The sequence below is a fragment of the Centruroides vittatus genome, unplaced genomic scaffold, assembly GCF_030686945.1.
Source record: "Centruroides vittatus isolate TY-2023 unplaced genomic scaffold, ASM3068694v2 contig_41, whole genome shotgun sequence".
In the NCBI taxonomy this organism is placed as follows: Eukaryota; Metazoa; Arthropoda; class Arachnida; order Scorpiones; family Buthidae; genus Centruroides; species Centruroides vittatus.
The window spans coordinates 1-18,866 of NW_027122222.1; the positions used below are offsets into that span (position 1 = coordinate 1).

Below are 18,866 nucleotides of genomic sequence, written 5' to 3' on the forward strand. Positions count from 1 at the left end.
CCAAACCTCAAAATAATAACATAAATTACAAAATTTAAATAGCACTTTCATTATTATCACTGCAAAAGTGCAGCTTAATCGAAAGTGCTTAATTACACAACATTAGATCAAAACAAAAATACAGTTTACTAAAACTACACTCTTTAAGTTTTCTGCATTATGGGATACATGGTGTAGTAACAAAACATATACATAAACATACATAAACAAGATTTAGAAGACATTATTTTAAAATAAGTGGTGTCTACCACATATAAATAATTATATATATACGTATTAATCACCTTCTTAAAAAATTCTCTCCAAAGAGAGAAAGGGTGCACCAAGAATATAACACAAATTTACATCAAAACATAATAACATCAATAAAACTAATAAATAACATAAACCAAATAACAAATCTAACAAATCATAGTTAATCATTATTCTATATTACTCTTAAAATAATCCACAATAAAACTAAAAATACAAATTAATTATTGCTTCTTTGTTTTCAGGTTCTAGTCCTTCATTCATCATTGAACAGGTAAGTGTCATTTTCAAATCTTCATATATTATTTTCAATTCCCCTGTAATACTTGAATTTCTCCTCATTACTTAATTTTTCCATATCACTTTTCATTTTATATCTGGAGTCTTCTTTTATTTTAATAATCAAATATGTTGCAGTTATCTTTTTTCTTTCATACATTAATTTACACCGTTTTTTTTATAACCACCTTTTCACTAGAGCCACCATCCAATTAAACATATATGTGCTTTTTCCATAAATTTTATAATCAGTGTGGTATTTTATTTGTTCCCAGTCAATTATTGTCTTCCATATTCTTGCCAACCAACTCCAAACTGCCTTGGCAACAGGACACATATAAAATAAGTGAATTATTGTTTCCGTTTCTTTACACTGGGGACACTTTTGCATCACGCCCGTGACAGTGACTCAACAAAAACTGTTTTGTTATAACAACATTTTGCAGGACCCTCCAGGTTGTCTCTCTCCACTCAGGTGGCAACAAAATAACATTTTTCCATGTATTATCCCAATTCCGGATACTAGAACTCATTTTTTCACTTCTAAATTGTTTATATATAATATTATAAATCTTCCCTGGTCTTACTACATTATTAACATAAATACTATTACCATTACTATCCATTATTTCATTTATATATTTCCGCCATTTTTTAAATGTTCTTTTGTTACCAACCATAAAGGGAAAACTTCTATCACAATTTGTAATTCTATTGGTGACAGGTCCTAACACATACCTTAAGATATAGTACAACGGATGTTCCTCTTTTCTTAAACCATTAAAAATTACTGATAATTGCAATGAGCTTTCCAATGCTTTTCATTTCCCAAATTTGCCATCCACCATTAAACACCTTGTTTCTCATTATTTTACGACTTATAGGTTCATAGGTCTTATCCCACAGGTATCTATATATTGGTTTTTCTATTCTTTTTATATCATCAGTATTTAAATTTGTATTATATAGTATATACATAGCTCTAGCAAATAGTACCTTATTTACAACTATAGCCCTTTCCGGTAAATATAACCAAACCGTGGTCCATTCCTTAACAGCATCCTCAATTCTTTCAATAATCAAATCTCTATTCTTATTGTTACTATCTTTCCCATACCAAATACCAAAAACTTTTAAACTATTAACACGTTGAATATCAGAATTACATTTAATCTTTCCCACTACGTCAAATAATTTGCTTTTACTAATATTTATTCTCATTCCTGTCAGGCTACAAAAATCATTAATTACTCCAAACGTTTTACTAGGGACACACTGTCTACTATAAGAAAGTTGACGTCATCTGCATGACCAATATATTTAACCTTCTGTTTCATTCCTGGAATGAATATTGACTCAATATATTTTTCCCCATCTATCCTTTTTAAAAGGACATTTATATAAATTGTAAAGAGCAACATGCTACAGGGACACCCTTGTCTCACACCTCTTTCACAATCAACATAGTCTGAACAGTAATTCTCTATTTGTATAACAGTCTGTGGCATTTGATATAACCTTTTAACCATATAAATTTCATTATCATTAAAGCCATAATTTTCCAATATTTTCCATAAAATCTCTCTATTTACGGTGTCAAAAGCCTTCTGAAAGTCAATTGATAATACTGATAATGGACAGTCACGGTTAACATAAATCTCATTTATTAAATTTAACATTAAAATGTTTTTTTGTATTTTCCTTCCCTTAACTCCGGCACTTTGAGTATACGCAACTTCATTACAAAATAAATCACCAATCCGTTTACTTATTATAATACCATATAACTTATAGTCCAAGTTTAGCAAGGTAAGGGGTCTAAAATCTTCAACCCCTCCCACCCCAGTTTCCTTCTTTGGTATAAATACCATCTTCCCTAAACTAAATTGATCACTAAAATCCTCACCATTGTAAAGTTTATAAAACAAATCACTAAAATAGCAATTAAAAAACTTATAAAATTCACCAGGTATTCTATTCGATCCAGGGGCTTTTCGTATATGAATCTCGTCCAATGCATTCAAAATTTCCTCTTTAGTAATTTTTCTATTCAGAACATTATCACTTTTATTTTTAATTGGTTTAATGAATTTCTCAAAATCCTTCCATATATCTATATTATATTCCACTTTCTTAAATAGACCAACATAATAATTATAAAATCTATCAACAATTTTATCTTTATTTTTAATGATATTTTTTTTATCACTAATTTTTTTTACTTTTACTTTTCCTTAATTTTTACCTTCTTTTCAAATACACTTCTCTCACATTCCCTACCAAGACGCAATTGACTCATCTCATACTTAATATAATTTTCTTTTTGTCTCAAATCATTTATTCTGTTTATCTCATCCTCTATTTTACGTATTTGTTCCCCATTATTTCCTTTTACATTTTCAATAATCAACTTTGATAATTTTCTCTGCAACTTCTTTACACTATTAAATTTATTTCTCTTTAATCTATTCCATATTTCGTTAACTATGTCATAAATTTCCTATTTTATTTCCTCCCATTTATCCCAATTTATCTTCTGTATATTTTTATCTACTAAGTCTCTAATTGCATCCTGAAACTGTGGATCACTGAGAATCTCATTATTAATTCTAATATTTTTCCTTATTATAGGTTCCATATTCAATTCTATTTCTACATTAACCATACAATGATCTGAAATACATCTCTTATTATTACTTATTTTATATTTAATAATATTAATTATTTTTCCAATTTGAGGTTGAATATACACCCGATCAAGACGCTCCTGGATTCCGCGACCCTCCCAAGTATATCCTGGGTCACAAGGATAGACATATCGGTAAATATCAAAAAGCCTAAAATCTGTCAAAAGCCTCGCTAAAACTCTACGCGACTCATCAGGAAATAATTTACTATTTTTATTTAACGCCGATAATACCATATTAAAATCTCCAAACACAATAATGTGTCTAAAAGTAATCAAGTAATCCCTTACCTTGCTAAATAATTCTTTCCTTCTATAAACATTAGTATAAGCATATATATTAATTATTCTCAATAACCTGCCACCAATATCCACATCAACCTGGAGGATCCTGCCTTTACTGTCCGTTAGAAAGTCTTGAGTTTTTATCCTTTTATGTACCAATGTCAACACTCCCAAACTTCTTCTTACTGAAAATGATGCATTATAACGATGCCCTGTAATATGTGATAAACATACTAAATGCCGACAGAAGGTGAGTACTAATACAAGAAGCGCAACATAATTTGCTAAGAGGTAACCTACAGAAGATACAGCCATATAACAGACATCACAATATACTCATAACAGACAACTCTAAATACACACCACACAACTGTGTGGGTCAGAACAAATGGGGGAGGGGAAAGGAGGGAACCCCTTACCACTGATCATTAAAGATGATATTTCCATTTATGTTTTTCCAGATTATGGAAACGGTCCCGTGGTAGTATAAATTGAATTTGGTGTCTGACATTTTATTTAGGTCAGAGTTAATTTTTATGATTATTTCATTTCTAATTTTTGTTGCTAGAAGGGCAGCATTCCATTTTTTATTGTTGAATATTAAAGCACATCTAGCTTTCCAGATTAGCCTTTTTGTAGCTGCAATGAATAGATTAATAAGGTATTTGTTTTGATCTCTGACCGGGAGTTTGGAATGATAGCAGATTGATGGCCAGTTTAATTTTGTTTTAAAAAGTTTGTCGATCCAATACCATGTTTGTCTTGCCAAGGTACATTCGAAGAATAAATGGATGTTATTTTCCTCCTTGCCACATCGCGGGCATTTGTCATTTCTGACTCTGTGGTGTCTATACAGGAGTGCCTTAGACATTATGGCATTGTTGATAAGTTTCCATGAGGTCTCCCTCCACTCTGCTGGTAATATACTGATGTTACTCCAACAATTTTTTCAGTTTATTGTTTTCTCTGACATGTTTGAATTGTTTTCCTGCAGATGAATGATTTTATATATGTTTTTCGGTTTGATGCTATTAATTATGTTGATGTTGGCTAATACCTGATTGGTAATTTGTCTCCAATTTTTGAGGGTAGAGTTGTTATCCACCAGAAATGGTGATGTACCAGAGATAGGTTTAATTTTGTTTGCTGTAGGGCCTAGAACATATCTAGCCAGGTCAGCCAGAGGATGGTCATCTTTTAGAATCACGTTGATTACATTAGCTATTTTCAGGGAGCTTTCTAATTTTTTGATGTCCCAAATTCCCCAACCTCCATTCTGTATGTTGTTTCTCAGTAGTTTTCTTCTAATGGGTTCATAATCACTTTGCCAGATGTAGTGGAAGACTAGTTTCTCTAATTTTTTGATAACTTTTTTGGAGAGGTTTGACACACAAAGATTGTACATTGTTTTAGCATAGACTAGTTTATTTACTACAACTACTCTCTCTGGCATATAGGGCCAGGTGTTGTCCCATTTCTTTATAGTGTTCACAATTTTGTTATGCATGTCCTCCAGATTTAGTTTGCTGCTGTTTTTGCCTATCCAAATACCCAGTGTTATCATTGCTTCAACTGTTTTGATATTAGTATTACAGTATTTGATATTGCCATAAATATTTATTATTTCGCATTTCTTTTCATTTATTTTCATCTGGGTTATCTCGCTGAAGGTATTAATTTTGTCTAAAATTCTGTCAAGAGCAATATTGTCAGTGAGAAAGAAGTTAATGTCATCAGCATGGGCTATGTATTTGATTGATCTTTTCATTCCTGGAATGTGGACAGACGTGATGAGCTTGTCGTTATTGATCATTTTCAGGATAGTTTCAATGTAGATGGTAAATAGAGCCATGGAACTGGGATAACCCTGTCTTACACCAGCTTTGCAGTCTATACTGTCAGAATCAAAGTTTTTGATGCTGATTCTTGTCTGTGGTGACCAGTACAGCTTTTTTATCATTTCGATTTCATGGTGGTTTAATCCGTATAGATCTAAGGTTTTCCAGAGAATATTCCTATTGATTGTGTCAAAGGCCTTTTGTACGTCCCCTCGATGTGGGTTCCTGTCCGTGGTGAGGGGACCTCCCAGAGATGGTTTAGTAACTCTTCTTTACCATCCCTGGGATCTGAACGCCCACCCACGTGTTTGCCGTGCGTGGTGACCCGTATGCCGGAAAGGGGGATCCTGGTAGTTGAGGGGCAACATAACGTCCCCAACACACTGCTTTGGCCCCTGCTTCGGATAAACGGGAGGCTCAAATCAGGCTCCGTTTGAGTCAATCGGCTGGTCGTTGAGTCATTCTTGACCTCGGCCTGGAGTCAACCGATCGATGCAGACCGGGCGGACATGTCAGACAAGGTGTGCTCTTCTCGACTGCATTGTGAGGGTATAGCTCCTGGGAAACCCTGGTGTGACGGTCTATGGGATCCTCTCATGTGACGGCATCCCCTTGTTGGGCCCCATGGTGGGTGGGGTCACTAGGAGCTGAATATCTACTCTTAAATATGGATTCTAAAACCCCAAAAAATCCAGACATGCCAAAAAATACAAATGCAAACATTTCCAGCCAGCCATGCTACTTGATAGTGCATGCTACTGGAGAAAAACCTCTGTCAAAATGCTCCCCTTTCTTGATCCAGAAGTTATTCGAATCAACCATTGGGCATCTGAAGAAAACACAGAAATTGAGGTCAGGGAGATCTACTTGTAGAAACTGCCTCACCTCAACAATCGGCAAAACTTTTAGCTACAAAGAATTTAGGAGAAATTGAAGTGACAGTCACACCACATGGAAGTTTGAATTCATCACGTGGTGTGATATCTGAGATCGATCTGATGTCTGAAGATGAATCAGATATCCAGATCGGTCTTTCAGACCAAGGCGTCACTGCTGTCCGACGCATCTCCATTCGTCGGGATGGCAAGTTGATTCCTACAAAACATCTTATTCTGACATTTAATAAACCGACTTTGCCATCTGTCATTACAGCCGGTTATCTACGCTGCCCAGTTCGCCCATATGTTCCAAATCCGCTGCGTTGCTTTAAATGCCAGCGATTTGGACATTCACAAACATCTTGCCGAGGGAAAAGCGTATGCGCACAGTGTGGGACGGAAGGTCACGAGAGTACCGAATGTAAAACTACCCCATGCTGTGTGAACTGCAAGGATGCCCATCCTGCCTACTCCCGAAAATGCCCTGCATGGCAGAGAGAGAAAGAGATCCAGCGAGTGAAAACAGTCAACAACCTACCTTACCCAGAGGCTCGCCGCATGGTCACTTCAAGTGCACCACTGAAGCAGAAGACCTATGCTGCTGTCTTGAAATCCACAAACACTTGTGCAGTTCAAACAGATATCTCTGTCTCTCCAAGTGAATCCTTTACCCGCCATGCGAAATGTTTAATACTGCCATCTACCCAAACACCAGAAAAAGAGAGCAAGAAGACCAAGACACCCCTACCTAAAACAGGGGTAATAACAAGAAATGTGGGTTCTAAAAAAGGCCAATAAGAACCCACTTAACAAGCAAAGAGTGAAAGCTGCCCTCTCTAAATCAGCTAAAAAGTCAGAGACTCAGTCTGTGAGTGAGTTCTCTGACTTTTCTGATGAAGAGACTAATTCGGAGGTTACAAAACCAAAGTCACCTCCAAAAGAGAGACCCCCTGTTAAATTAAAGAGGGATACCCTCGCAAAGAATGCTACCTCAAACACATAATGGATTATAAAATAATCCAATGGAACTGTCGTGGTTTCCGCAACAACTTCTCTGACGTTAAACACCTGACATACTCTACCTCATCTCTCTGCGTGGCACTCCAGGAAACACATCTAAAACCTGGAGAAAGAATTTCTTTAAAAGGATTCGATCTTTACCGTAAAGATGACGACAGCCACACCCGCGCCAGTGGAGGTGTGGCTGTACTGGTTTCAAACCGCATCCCGTCTTTTCCGGTACAAATAACAACAGAGCTGCAAGCTGTGGCAGTCAGAATATCTATGGGCGTCACTGTCACAGTTTGTTCCATATACTTGCCACCAGATGTCAGAGTCAATGAGGATGAATTGGATGCATTGGTTTAACAGCTGCCAACTCCATTCTTTCTACTTGGTGATTTCAATGGTCACAATCCAATGTGGGGCAGTCCTGACATCAATCGTCGTGGCAGGGCCATTGAGAGATTTATAGGCAATCACCAACTGTATATATTTAATACCGGAGAAGTGACATACTTCCACGCCCCAACAAGAACATTCACTGCCATTGATCTATCATTAGCAACCCCAAATCTGTTTTCAGCGTTTATATGGGAGGTTGGATCTAATCCACTTTCCAGTGACCACTTCCCAATATTTCTAAAATACCAAGGCAGAGAAAGCTGTGAAACAGCCCGTCCACCACGCTGGAAACTTGAAACGGCAGATTGGCCTGCTTTTTCCTCTTTGGCTAATATCACTGAGGAAATGGTCAATACTGCCGATATCAATGATGCAGTCGAAGTTGTCACTTCCAGTATTATTCAGGCAGCCGAAAAAACAATGGGGAAAACGTCAACCAGATATCCAAAACATCCGAAACCATGGTGGGATCAAAATTGCGAGGCAGCATTTAAAAAGCAAAAGAAAGCATGGGGGATTTTCAGAAGATACCCCACTGCTAACAATTTGGTTGCTTTTAAGATAGCAAAGGCTAATGCCAGAAAAATAAGAAGGCAAAGCCAAAGGGACTTCTTGGAGGAAGTATGTTTCTAGCATAACATCTTCCACCAGCTCAAAAGCAGTCTGGGATAAAATCCATAAAATCAATGGAAAATATGCTTCTCACTCTCTGTCCATGCTGGAAAGTAATGGCACAATAATCAGTGACATAAAAGGTATTGCTGATTTGTTGGGTGAAACATTTTCGTCTTCATCCAGCAATATTATGTATACAAGGGATTTTCAGGCTTATAAAGTCCAAACTGAAAAACAATATCTAAACTTCCACTCCCCATCTGATGAGGAATATAATGTGCCATTCAGCAGAATAGAACTATGTACTGCAATCTCTCGCTCGGGGAATACTGCTGTAGGCCCGGATAAAATCCATTACAGCATGATTAAAAATTTGTCAGGCAATTCCCTTAGTAACCTTCTGAATCTGTTTAACAGAATATGGACAGAATGTATTTTCCCTGACTCTTGGAGGCTATCAATTATTATTCCCATTCCCAAGCCAGGTAAAGACTGCAAGAATCCCTCTAATTATAGACCAATTTCTCTGACTAGTTGTCTCTGCAAACTTTTCGAGAGAATGGTCAACAGACGCCTGATGTTCCTCCTAGAGGAAAAGAACTACTTTTCACCACATCAGAGTGGATTTCGTAGGAACAGATGTACCACAGACAATCTAGTAAACCTCGAAACATCTATACGCGAAGCGTTTGTAAGATGACAGCACTTAGTGTCTGTGTTTTTCGATATAGAGAAGGCCTACGATCGCTGTTGGCGATACGGGATACTCCGTGATCTGCACAAATTCGGATTGCGGGGTAATTTGCCAATGTTTATAAAAAACTTCCTACAGAATCGAAGATTCCAAGTCAGGATGGGCAACACTTTGTCTAGGCCTATCACACAAGAAGAGGGTGTCCCTCAAGGTTCTATTTTGAGTGTAACTCTGTTCCTAATAAAAATTAACAGTATAACTAACTGTCTTCCTCCCAGTGTGAAACACTCTCTGTATGTGGATGACTTTCAGATTTCCTGTCAGTCTAGTAACATGGGTTTTATTGAGAGACAACTGCAAACCTTTTTAAATCGAATAGACAATTGGTCCAAGACCAATGGTTTCAGTTTTAACGTAGAGAAGACCTCATGCATCCACTTTTGCCGAAGGCGTGGTTTGCACTTGGACCCTGAAATTCACCTAAATGGGGTTAAAATCCCAATGGTCAACGAAGCAAAATTTTTGGGTGTCATGTTTGACCATAAATTGACGTTCTTACCACACTTGCGCAATTTGAAGAGTAGATGTTTAAAAGCTTTAAACCTGTTAAAGGTATTGTGCTGCTCATCCTGGGGAGCAGACAAATGTTCTATGCTCAGGATTTATAGGGCCCTTGTTCGCTCTAAGCTGGACTATGGGTGCGTTGTGTATGGCTCTACACGTGAATCTACTCTTCGGATGCTGGATCCAATCCACCATCAAGCATTGCGTTTGTGCACTGATGCATTTCGAACTTCTCCTGTACAAAGTTTGTATGTGGATGCTCATGAGCCTCCACTATCTCTTAGGAGAGAACAGTTGTCTCTTTTTTATTACATTAAACAGAGATCTCAGAATAAATTGTTAGCTGATTGTTCAGATAGTCAGCTGAGGAGATTATTTGCAGCTCGCCCAAGTAGTGTCCCTACATTTGACATAAGAATGGAGAATGTAAGCAGCACGATTGACCTGGATACAAGCAACATTTCGCAGGTCGAGGTCGATAATATATCACCTTGGTCAATTCCTGTGATAAACGTTGATTTAAGCTTAAAGCAGTTTCTAAAAGAAACCACCCCAGACTACATTTATAGACAGCACTTCGCAGAAATTCAACATTGTGACAGGAATTTAATTCCTATATACACAGATGGATCTAAATCGGATGACTATGTTGGCTTAGCCTTTGTTTGCCAGGATGAAATCGTGGCAGAGCAAATAGCACCGAAGTCTTCCATTTTTACTGCGGAGTTGCAGGCTATTTATTTAGCCCTAAAGTATATAAATAGGAAAGGTCATCGTTGCTGCGTGATTTACACTGACTCAGTTAGTGCACTTCAGGCTTTGATCTCGTATGAACCTAGTTTTCACTCCATAGTGATTAAAATTCGTAAGCTGATTTGCCATCTTTTTGCGAGGAATTTCTCTATAAAATTTTGTTGGGTCCCAGGCCATGTAGGTATAAGAGGGAATGAAGAAGCTGACGCAGCTGCAAAGTCAGCAAGTCCTTCTCAGCATACAATGCATATTGAAGGAGGTGGCTTGAAGCTAGTTGTTAAAAAACGACTAGAGGAGAGATGGCAAAATGTGTGGAACGCACAAGTCCACAATAAACTACACGAGATCAAACCTGTGATAGAAAATTGGACACAGAAGAAACCTTATGACAGGAGATCTGAGGTCATTCTTACTCGTTTGAGAATTGGACATACTCGACTGACTCATCAACACCTTTTGAAGGGTTATGACCAGCCTGTATGTCAGTATTGCAACTGTAATGTAAGTGTTAAGCACATACTGACCAATTGCATCGCCTCTGAACGGATTCGTAGGCAGCATTTTGGAAATGCAAGTTTTAAAGAGATTTTGGGCTAGAGGCCAAATGTTGATAAATTATTGAACTTTCTAAAAGTTACAAATATTTATAAAGAAATTTAATTATTTATTTATTTATATCCATATACATGTTGTTGTTATACACAGTTTAACTGTTGTATATGTTTGTTATTGGTTTTTTGTTATTTGTTTTGTTTATTTTTATTGTTATTTATGTACATATATATACCGTATGTTGTGGCGCAGCTTGGCCTATGTGGCCCTTGTGCCAATAAACTTTAACCAACCAACCAACCAACCTTTTGTACGTCCACAGACAGAATGGATAGAGGGGCTTTTCTCTTCATGGTGACACTTTTTAGCAGGTTGATAAACATGATGTTGTTCTGAATGGTTCTATTTCTCATACCTGCTGTTTGGGTTGGACCGATAATGTTTTTAAAAATGTTGTTGATTCTTGTAGCTATTACAATGCTGTAAATTTTGTAATCAGCATTGAGGAGGTTGATTGGCCTGAACTCCTCAACATTTCCGCTTTCTTATCATTTTTTCTAATCAGTTTCATCTTTCCTATATTGAAGTTCTTAGAGAAGGAGTTTTCCTTGAACAGTCCGTGGAGAATGTCGGCTATATCATCGTTAAAAAATCTGTAAAATTCAGCTGGAATTTTGTCAGTACCAGGTGCTTTATTTGAGTTTAATAAGTTAATTGCTTTTTTGATTTCTTCTATACTGATTTCCTTATTTAGTAAGTTATTTTTCTTATCTTTAACTGGCTTGATAATATCGGCTATTTCTTTCCATTTTTCTAAGTTTGTTCTTGGTTCTTTGTAAAGCATTGTATAATATTTTTTGAATTCATTAGTGATTTCTTGTAAATTGTAAGTGACTCTGTTATCTATTGTGATGCTTTCAATGTCATTTTTCTTTTTAAAGGATTTATTCTTCTTGAAGATTATTTTGTTAGCAGTGCTCTCTATTCCTAGTCTACTCATTTTGTATGCGGTGTAGCTGTTCTTTATTTTGGTTTTAATTTCCTTATTGATTTCCTTCTCTACATTTTCGATCTCTTTTGTGTCATTCTTAATTATATTTTTGCTTAGCTCTCTCTGTAATTTCTTAAGTCTGTTAAAGCTGTCTTTTTTAATCTTTTTCCATGTGGTTTTTGCTAGTTCTATAATGTCTTTTTTCTTTTGATCCCAATTATTCCATGTTATGTCTTTTTTACTATTTTCTAGTAGGCTTTTAATATTGTTGATGAATTCACTGTTATTTAAGATTGTGTTGTTTATTAGAATTTTATCTATTCTTTGACTTTCATTATGCATTTGGAGAGTTAAGTTTATCAACTTGTGGTCTGATAGTTTCCTTCCCTTTCAAATTACATCATTGATGGAAATATGTTTGATTTTGCAAATAGTTTTGTTTAATAGGATTTTGTCAATTCTCTCTTTGATCCCTTCCCAAGTAAAGCCTCTTCTATTTGGAAAAGTAGTACTATAGGCATCAGACAGATCATGATTCTCAATTAAATCAATTAATCTTTTCCTGGAGCTATCGGGTAAGAGCGGAGTGTTTTTGTCTAGTTGGCTCGTGACGCAGTTAAAGTCGCCGGCTAATATAATTTCTTTTTTCCCACTTATGTACTCTTTTAGATCATTAAAGAAGACCCTCCTGTCTGCCGCTCTGGTGGGGGCGTATATGTTTACCACTTTATAAAAGTTATTTTTAATTTGGATATCAACAGCTAATATTCTTCCACCTGTATCAGTCCTAAAATTGTTAACCTTAATATTCTTTCGTATCATAGTTATGGTGCCTGTGCTACGGCGAGAAGCAAAGGAGGTGTAAATATTATAATCGATATAAAGTTTTCTGAGCTGTCTTAGATCATAAAAATCATAGACGTTTGTGTCCTGAATCATTACTATTTCTGTTTTGTCATTAATGAGTAGATTAGCCAAGTACATTTGTTTTGTTAAATCTCTAAAGCCAGAAATGTTTATGGTCTTGATATTTATAGTTAGCTTATCGAATTTTAATTTTTATTTTGTGATTTTACTCTCTTACTTTTTCTCAGCTTTGTTTTATCAACTCTTATAACTTTTTCAACCTCCTCCATTATCTCCTTTTGTGATAGGCTTGCATCTAAACTTACGGACAGTATTTTATCTCTAAATGTGGTGAAGAAACAGAAACAAATACATCTATCCTCCATTTCCCATTGATTAACCTCTTCTCCCTCTTCCTCATCCCTTCCAGCTTCTGTTTGGAGTTTTGATTTCTGCTTTTTTGCCACTTTGTTAGTTATTTGATTGATATCCTGCACTATTACCTGCACTTCATCTACTTGAGTTCCTGATTGTTTGTTGTTATCTAATGTGTCCCTTTCTTTGTTTTCTGATTTATTTTCACTATGTTTCTTGTTATTCTCCCCTTGCTTTTTTTTATCATTGTCAGAGTTACTGTTATTTCCTCCTACTTGATCATTAGTCTCATTTTCACTTTTTTCCTGCTGTTTCCTAGCCCATTCTACACTTTTCTCTTTTCTATTTTCATTTATTTTGTTTCTTGCACCTCTTTTCAAAATTTCTGAGAAAGTAGGTTCAGGGCAATGACTATTCTCACTATGTATTTGGAGGCAGTTGTAGCAGCACGGGCACTCCCTGATCAAGTGGTAGGGGCTCTTACATCTAAAACATAACTTGACTTCACAATCCCTCACTATATGATCTAAGCTCCCACATCTCCTACATTGTCGTTTCATTCCTATATACGATAGTTCTACTCTATCTCCTAATATATTTAAATGATTAGGTAACAATTTTCTAGTTCTAATTATTATGCGACATGTGCCTGTACGGTATTTGTGGTTATTGTGTGTTACAGTATTAACAAGAACTTTCATTACTTTACCGTAGGGCTCGAAAGCTTTGGCTATTAGCCATTTCTCAGCTTCAGCCGGTACATATTTAGCTATAACCGTTATTTGGTCTTCCTCTAGACCTTCACATAAATAATCAAAACTGTTTACCTTTATTGTGTGGCCAGTTAGTTTTTCCTTTTCCTCCACAGAGTACAGTCCTACTTCTACTAAGTTTTTTTGCTTTATACAGATTTGTTTAACTCTGCCGGCCTGTCCCAGGATCTTCTCACAAGCGTCAATAATCTCGGTAGGGTTAATCCTTTCTTGCACCTTAATCCTTATAGAGCTTCTTTTTGTAAAAGTTTTTGCAAAGTTTTCTTCGGTGGTGGCAACAGGAGTCAGCTCCTCAGTATCATTCTCAATGGGAGGTGCTAGGGTTGTTATCAACTCAGTCGTCTCCACAACTGCATCATTATCCAAGGCATCCAGGTCCTCCTGAAGCTCCCAATCACCACTGGGTTGATGGGGGAGGATGGAAGAGGTGACAGAGGCATAAGTTGAAGTGGCTGATGTGATATCCGTGGCTGATTCCATCATACTGACAAGAGAGCACTACCTATCTGGCACACTTGATGATAGATACACCAGATCACTAATCCAGCTCGAAATAATCCAATGGCACAATGAATGGGTATCCTAATTCTCAATTGGCACAGAATTCCAAGACACGTATCCAAAAACAGGCACAGCACAAAACTGAAGAAAAGTGTCAGGAACCCGCACTGGGCTAAGACCAAATGTGCAGTTGGAGGGAGAGGAGAGGAAGTGGCCCTATAGAGGGGGAAAACAAGAAGTGGGGGGAGACCAAAGATCAACCACCCCAAAGGAAAAAAAGGGGGACAGAAAAGAAGTCGTATAACCAGCGAATACACAATGTATTTCAACTGTGCAGGCCGGAAATACGACGAAGAGAGAAGGCGTTAGAAAAGGCTAGACTAGCGAAAAATACTTACCAAAGATGACAAGATGGCGAACAGATACTGAGTATCATATATGTTATACGGGGGGAAATAATCCCCTGCGAGATGACGAAAGACTGCCAACCGCGTCTGCAATAACTAACTAATCCTTGAATCAGTACCTCCTCGCCGCACAGGGCCCCCACCTTTGTTAAAAAAGCCATTCCCTGTATTGCGAGAATAGAAGAACTAATGGAAATAAAACAGTGGTTGTTGCCTCGTCGCACATACCATAAGGTAAGGGAGTCAACGGCAACAAGACATAAAAAAAACAGTATCCTATCCCACTGGACAGGTGCCAAAGGAATCGTTGGATAAGATGGACAGGGAGGAAGAAACTCCCTAAAAAGCTGACACTACATCCCTATGGGAAAAGGCATAGAGATGTAGTAAGACTGAAGAGAGACAAAAGGGAAGTGGCAGCCCAACTGGGTAAAAGAGGAATCCACTTCCCTACGACCAAAAATTAAAAACTAATGAAAGTCTACACTAACTTATCACTATTGTGCACTTAAGAGATAGATGTAATATCATTGAGAGATGGTTTACCGTCGCTCCAGACCCATAAGATCTGGTTCGGGGTATCCCAGAAAGATAAAAAAGTAGCCCTTGGAAGAGACTGAAAGTCCGAGAGGAGCTTGATAGCTAAAGCCTCACGGATTTTAGTACGAAACAGGCGGTGGGTGGTGGTCTTGTGGTTGAACACCTTCCTACACCTAGCCAACCACAACTCGTGCTTAGCCATATGGATAAGGAGACTAATCACGTAGGGAGAGGTGGTGCCTCTGCTAAACAGGATGTGAAGAACTACGTTCTAACGTTACAGAAAGGGCAGTCCGAGGAGGTGGGTTATCCAACCCCAAATTTTCCTCGCTACCCTACAGAAATAGAAAAGATGTGCTGCCGTTTTTGGCGAAGAATCGCACATTGGACAGTTTTCACTCTGAACGTAAACTCCGATAGACCGGAGTTTAACCCTTGTGGAGAGTGCGTTATGCAGAGCTTTCCACTGAAGTTCAACACAGTGTTCGAGTATAAACCCATCAAAACATCTGCGCCAAACTGTGGCTTAATCGATTTGCGCCTGAGTGACTAACGGTGAAATAAATAGAGGTATGTCGGGGCTAAGGTGGCGATATATATCGCAAGCCTTAGTCTTAACGGTAGGAAGATTATTAGACTGTGACAGTTTCAAAAGGTGTGCGCACCATACTTTCACAAAGGGTGGTGGAACCAGCACTTTGGGCATTAGATTTACCTTGTAATCAGGTAAAAGCAACTTATGGCGATACCCGAGAAAGAAGCAATAAAGCTTACTGACCGGGTGATCGCGGGCACTAAGGGCGAGGACCAACTGCCTAATTTGGGCAGCAGCAGAGAAGAGGGTGGGCTCAAACATGGCCCATCCACCGTTTGCTCTGGTATTATACATAATATTTCTATTAACTCATTCGGGCTTGTTGCCCCAGACAAAACGAAAAAGGAGACGATTAATATGCCTGAAGCCTGCATCCAGGCCGAAAACAGAGGCATAATAAACACAAATGCCAAACATGATATTTTTGTAGACAGCTATCCTACTAGGAAAGTAGAGATAGCTTCCCGATTAAATGGAAATTTTGTCCCCTACTTTAACTTCGATCTTTTTAATATTTTGTTTGGCCAAGTCGGCACCAAAATATAAACCTAAAATCTTAACTCTACGGCTCACAGGGATGTAAGAAAAACGGGCAGGAAGGGAGACAGAACCAACAAGTGGAAGAAAAGAAGACTTGTCCTTGTTGATGACAGCTCCAGAGGCCTGACAGTATCTGTCAAAATGGCCAAAGATCCTGGAGATTGCCCAATTTTCTTTCACAAAAAAAAGTGACGTCATCCGCATGGGCCACGAACCTATAGTAGTCTGCTTTATAGTACCCAGGCATAGGGTAGCCTGAGATACTGAAGTCCCTTTGTACCTCACCCAAGAGGGTGTTGATACTGAGGGAGAAAAGAAACATAGAGAAAGGACACCCCTGTCTGACTCCCTTTCCGAGCAGAAAGGGGTCGGAGAGATGGCCGTTAACACTAATGCGGCAATGAGCCTTGGTATACATAATTTTGATAGCCAAAAGTACCTGGTCAGGTAAGCAATACTTTTTAAAACATGCCAAAGAAAGCCGTGATCAACACGGTCAAAAGCTTTCGATTGGTCAATCGAAAGCAAAGCTAACGGCCATTTCCTATTTGAGAAATACTCACTAAGTAGCCTAATAAAACTAAGATTATTTAATATACATCTATTGGGAATACCTCCTGTTTGGGTATTAACAATACTCGGGGCAAGGGAGGAACTAATTTTGTTGTAAATTATACGCGCGTAGATCTTGTAGTCTACGTTAGTACCCCTTGATGTGGGTTCCTGTTTGTGGTGAGGGGACCTCCCAGAGATGGTTTAGTATCTCTTCTTTACCATCCCTGGGATCTGAACGCCCACCCACGTGTTTGCCGTGCGTGGTGTCCCGTATGCCGGAAAGGGGGATCCTGGTAGTTGAGGGGCAACATAACCTCCCCAACACACTGCTTTGGCCTTTGCTTCGGATAAACGGGAGGCTCAAATCAGGCTCCGTTTGAGTCAATCGGCTGGTCGTTGAGTCATTGTTGACCTCGGCTTGGAGTCAACTGATCGATGCAGATTGGGCGGACATGTCAGACAAGATGTGCTCTACTTGACTGCATTGTGAGGGTATAGCTTCTGGGAAACCCTGGTGTGACGGTCTATGGGATCCTCTCATGTGACGGCATCCCCTTGTTGGACTCCATGGTGGGTGGGGTCACTAGGAGCTGAATATATATTTTTAAATATGGATCATAAAATCACAAAACAAGTGACCAAAGACCAGACCTCCAGCCACCCTGCTTACTTAACAGTGCATGCGACTGGAGAAAAACCTCTATCTAAAGCATCTCCATTCTTGATTCAAAAATTGTTTGAATCAACTATTGGACAATTGAAAAAAATACAAAAATTAAGATCGGGAGATTTACTGGTGGAAACAGCTTCCCCACAACAATCGGCAAAACTTTTGCAAACAAAGACTCTGGGAGAAATGGAAGTCACTGTCACACCACACGGAAGCCTAAACTCATCACGTGGTGTGATATCTGAAATTGATCTGATGTCTGAAGATGAATCAGACATTCAGATCGGTCTTTCAGATCAAGGTGTTGTTGCTGTTCGGCGCATTTCCATTCGTAGAGATGGCAAGTTGATACCAACCAAACACTTGATACTTACTTTCAACAAGCCAACATTGCCATCCTTCATTACAGCAGGATACCTACGTTGCTCAGTTCGTTTATATATCCCAAACCCGCTGCGTTGTTTCAAATGCCAGCGGTTTGGACACTCACAAACATCCTGTCGCGGGAAAAGCGTATGTGCACAGTGTGGGACTGAAGGTCACGAGAGTACCGAATGTAAAACTACCCCATGCTGTGTAAACTGCAAGGATGCGCATCCTGCCTACTCCCGAAAATGCCCTGCATGGCAGAGAGAGAAAGAGATCCAGCGAGTGAAAACAGTTAACAACCTACCATACCCAGAGGCTCGCCGCATGGTCACTTCTAGTGCACTACTGAAGCAGAAGACCTATGCTGCTGTCTTGAAATCCACAAACACTTGTGCGGTTCAAACAGATATCTCTGTCTCTCCAAGTGAATCCTTTACCCGCCATGCGAAATGTTTAATACTGCCATCTACCCAAACACCAGAAAAGGAGAGCAAGAAGACCAAGACACCCCTACCTAAAACAGGGGTAATAACAAGAAATGTGGGTTCAAAAAAGGCCAATAAAAACCCACTTAACAAGCAAAAAGTAAAAGTTGCCCTCTCTAAATCAGCTAAAAAGTCGGAGACTCAGTCTATGAGTGAGTTCTCTGACTTTTCTGATGAAGAGACTAATTCGGAGGTTACAAAACCAAAGTCACCTCCAAAAGAGAGACCCCCTGTTAAATTAAAGAGGGATACCCTCGCAAAGAATGCTACCTCAAACACATAATGGATTATAAAATAATCCAATGGAACTGTCGTGGTTTTCGCAACAACTTCTCTGACGTTAAACACCTGACATACTCTACCTCATCTCTCTGCGTGGCACTCCAGGAAACACATCTAAAACCTGGAGAAAGAATTTC

The 18,866-nt window shown here is 38.4% G+C and overlaps 2 protein-coding genes across 2 annotated transcripts; both read left to right on the forward strand.

Moving 5' to 3' along the window:
• The first annotated feature begins 6,338 nt into the window (after window positions 1–6,338).
• On the forward strand, window positions 6,339–7,016 carry LOC136976615 (uncharacterized). The gene has a single exon (XM_067271950.1). The coding sequence runs from the start codon at window positions 6,339–6,341 to the stop codon at window positions 7,014–7,016; it is 678 nt and encodes a 225-aa protein (XP_067128051.1).
• A 10,517-nt stretch (window positions 7,017–17,533) lies between these two features.
• LOC136976616 (uncharacterized) lies at window positions 17,534–18,599 on the forward strand (the record flags this gene model as incomplete). Its single annotated transcript, XM_067271952.1, has 1 exon — window positions 17,534–18,599. A coding segment is annotated over exon 1 (1,066 nt), but the record flags the coding sequence as incomplete, so codon positions are not given.
• Window positions 18,600–18,866: the final 267 nt, after the last annotated feature.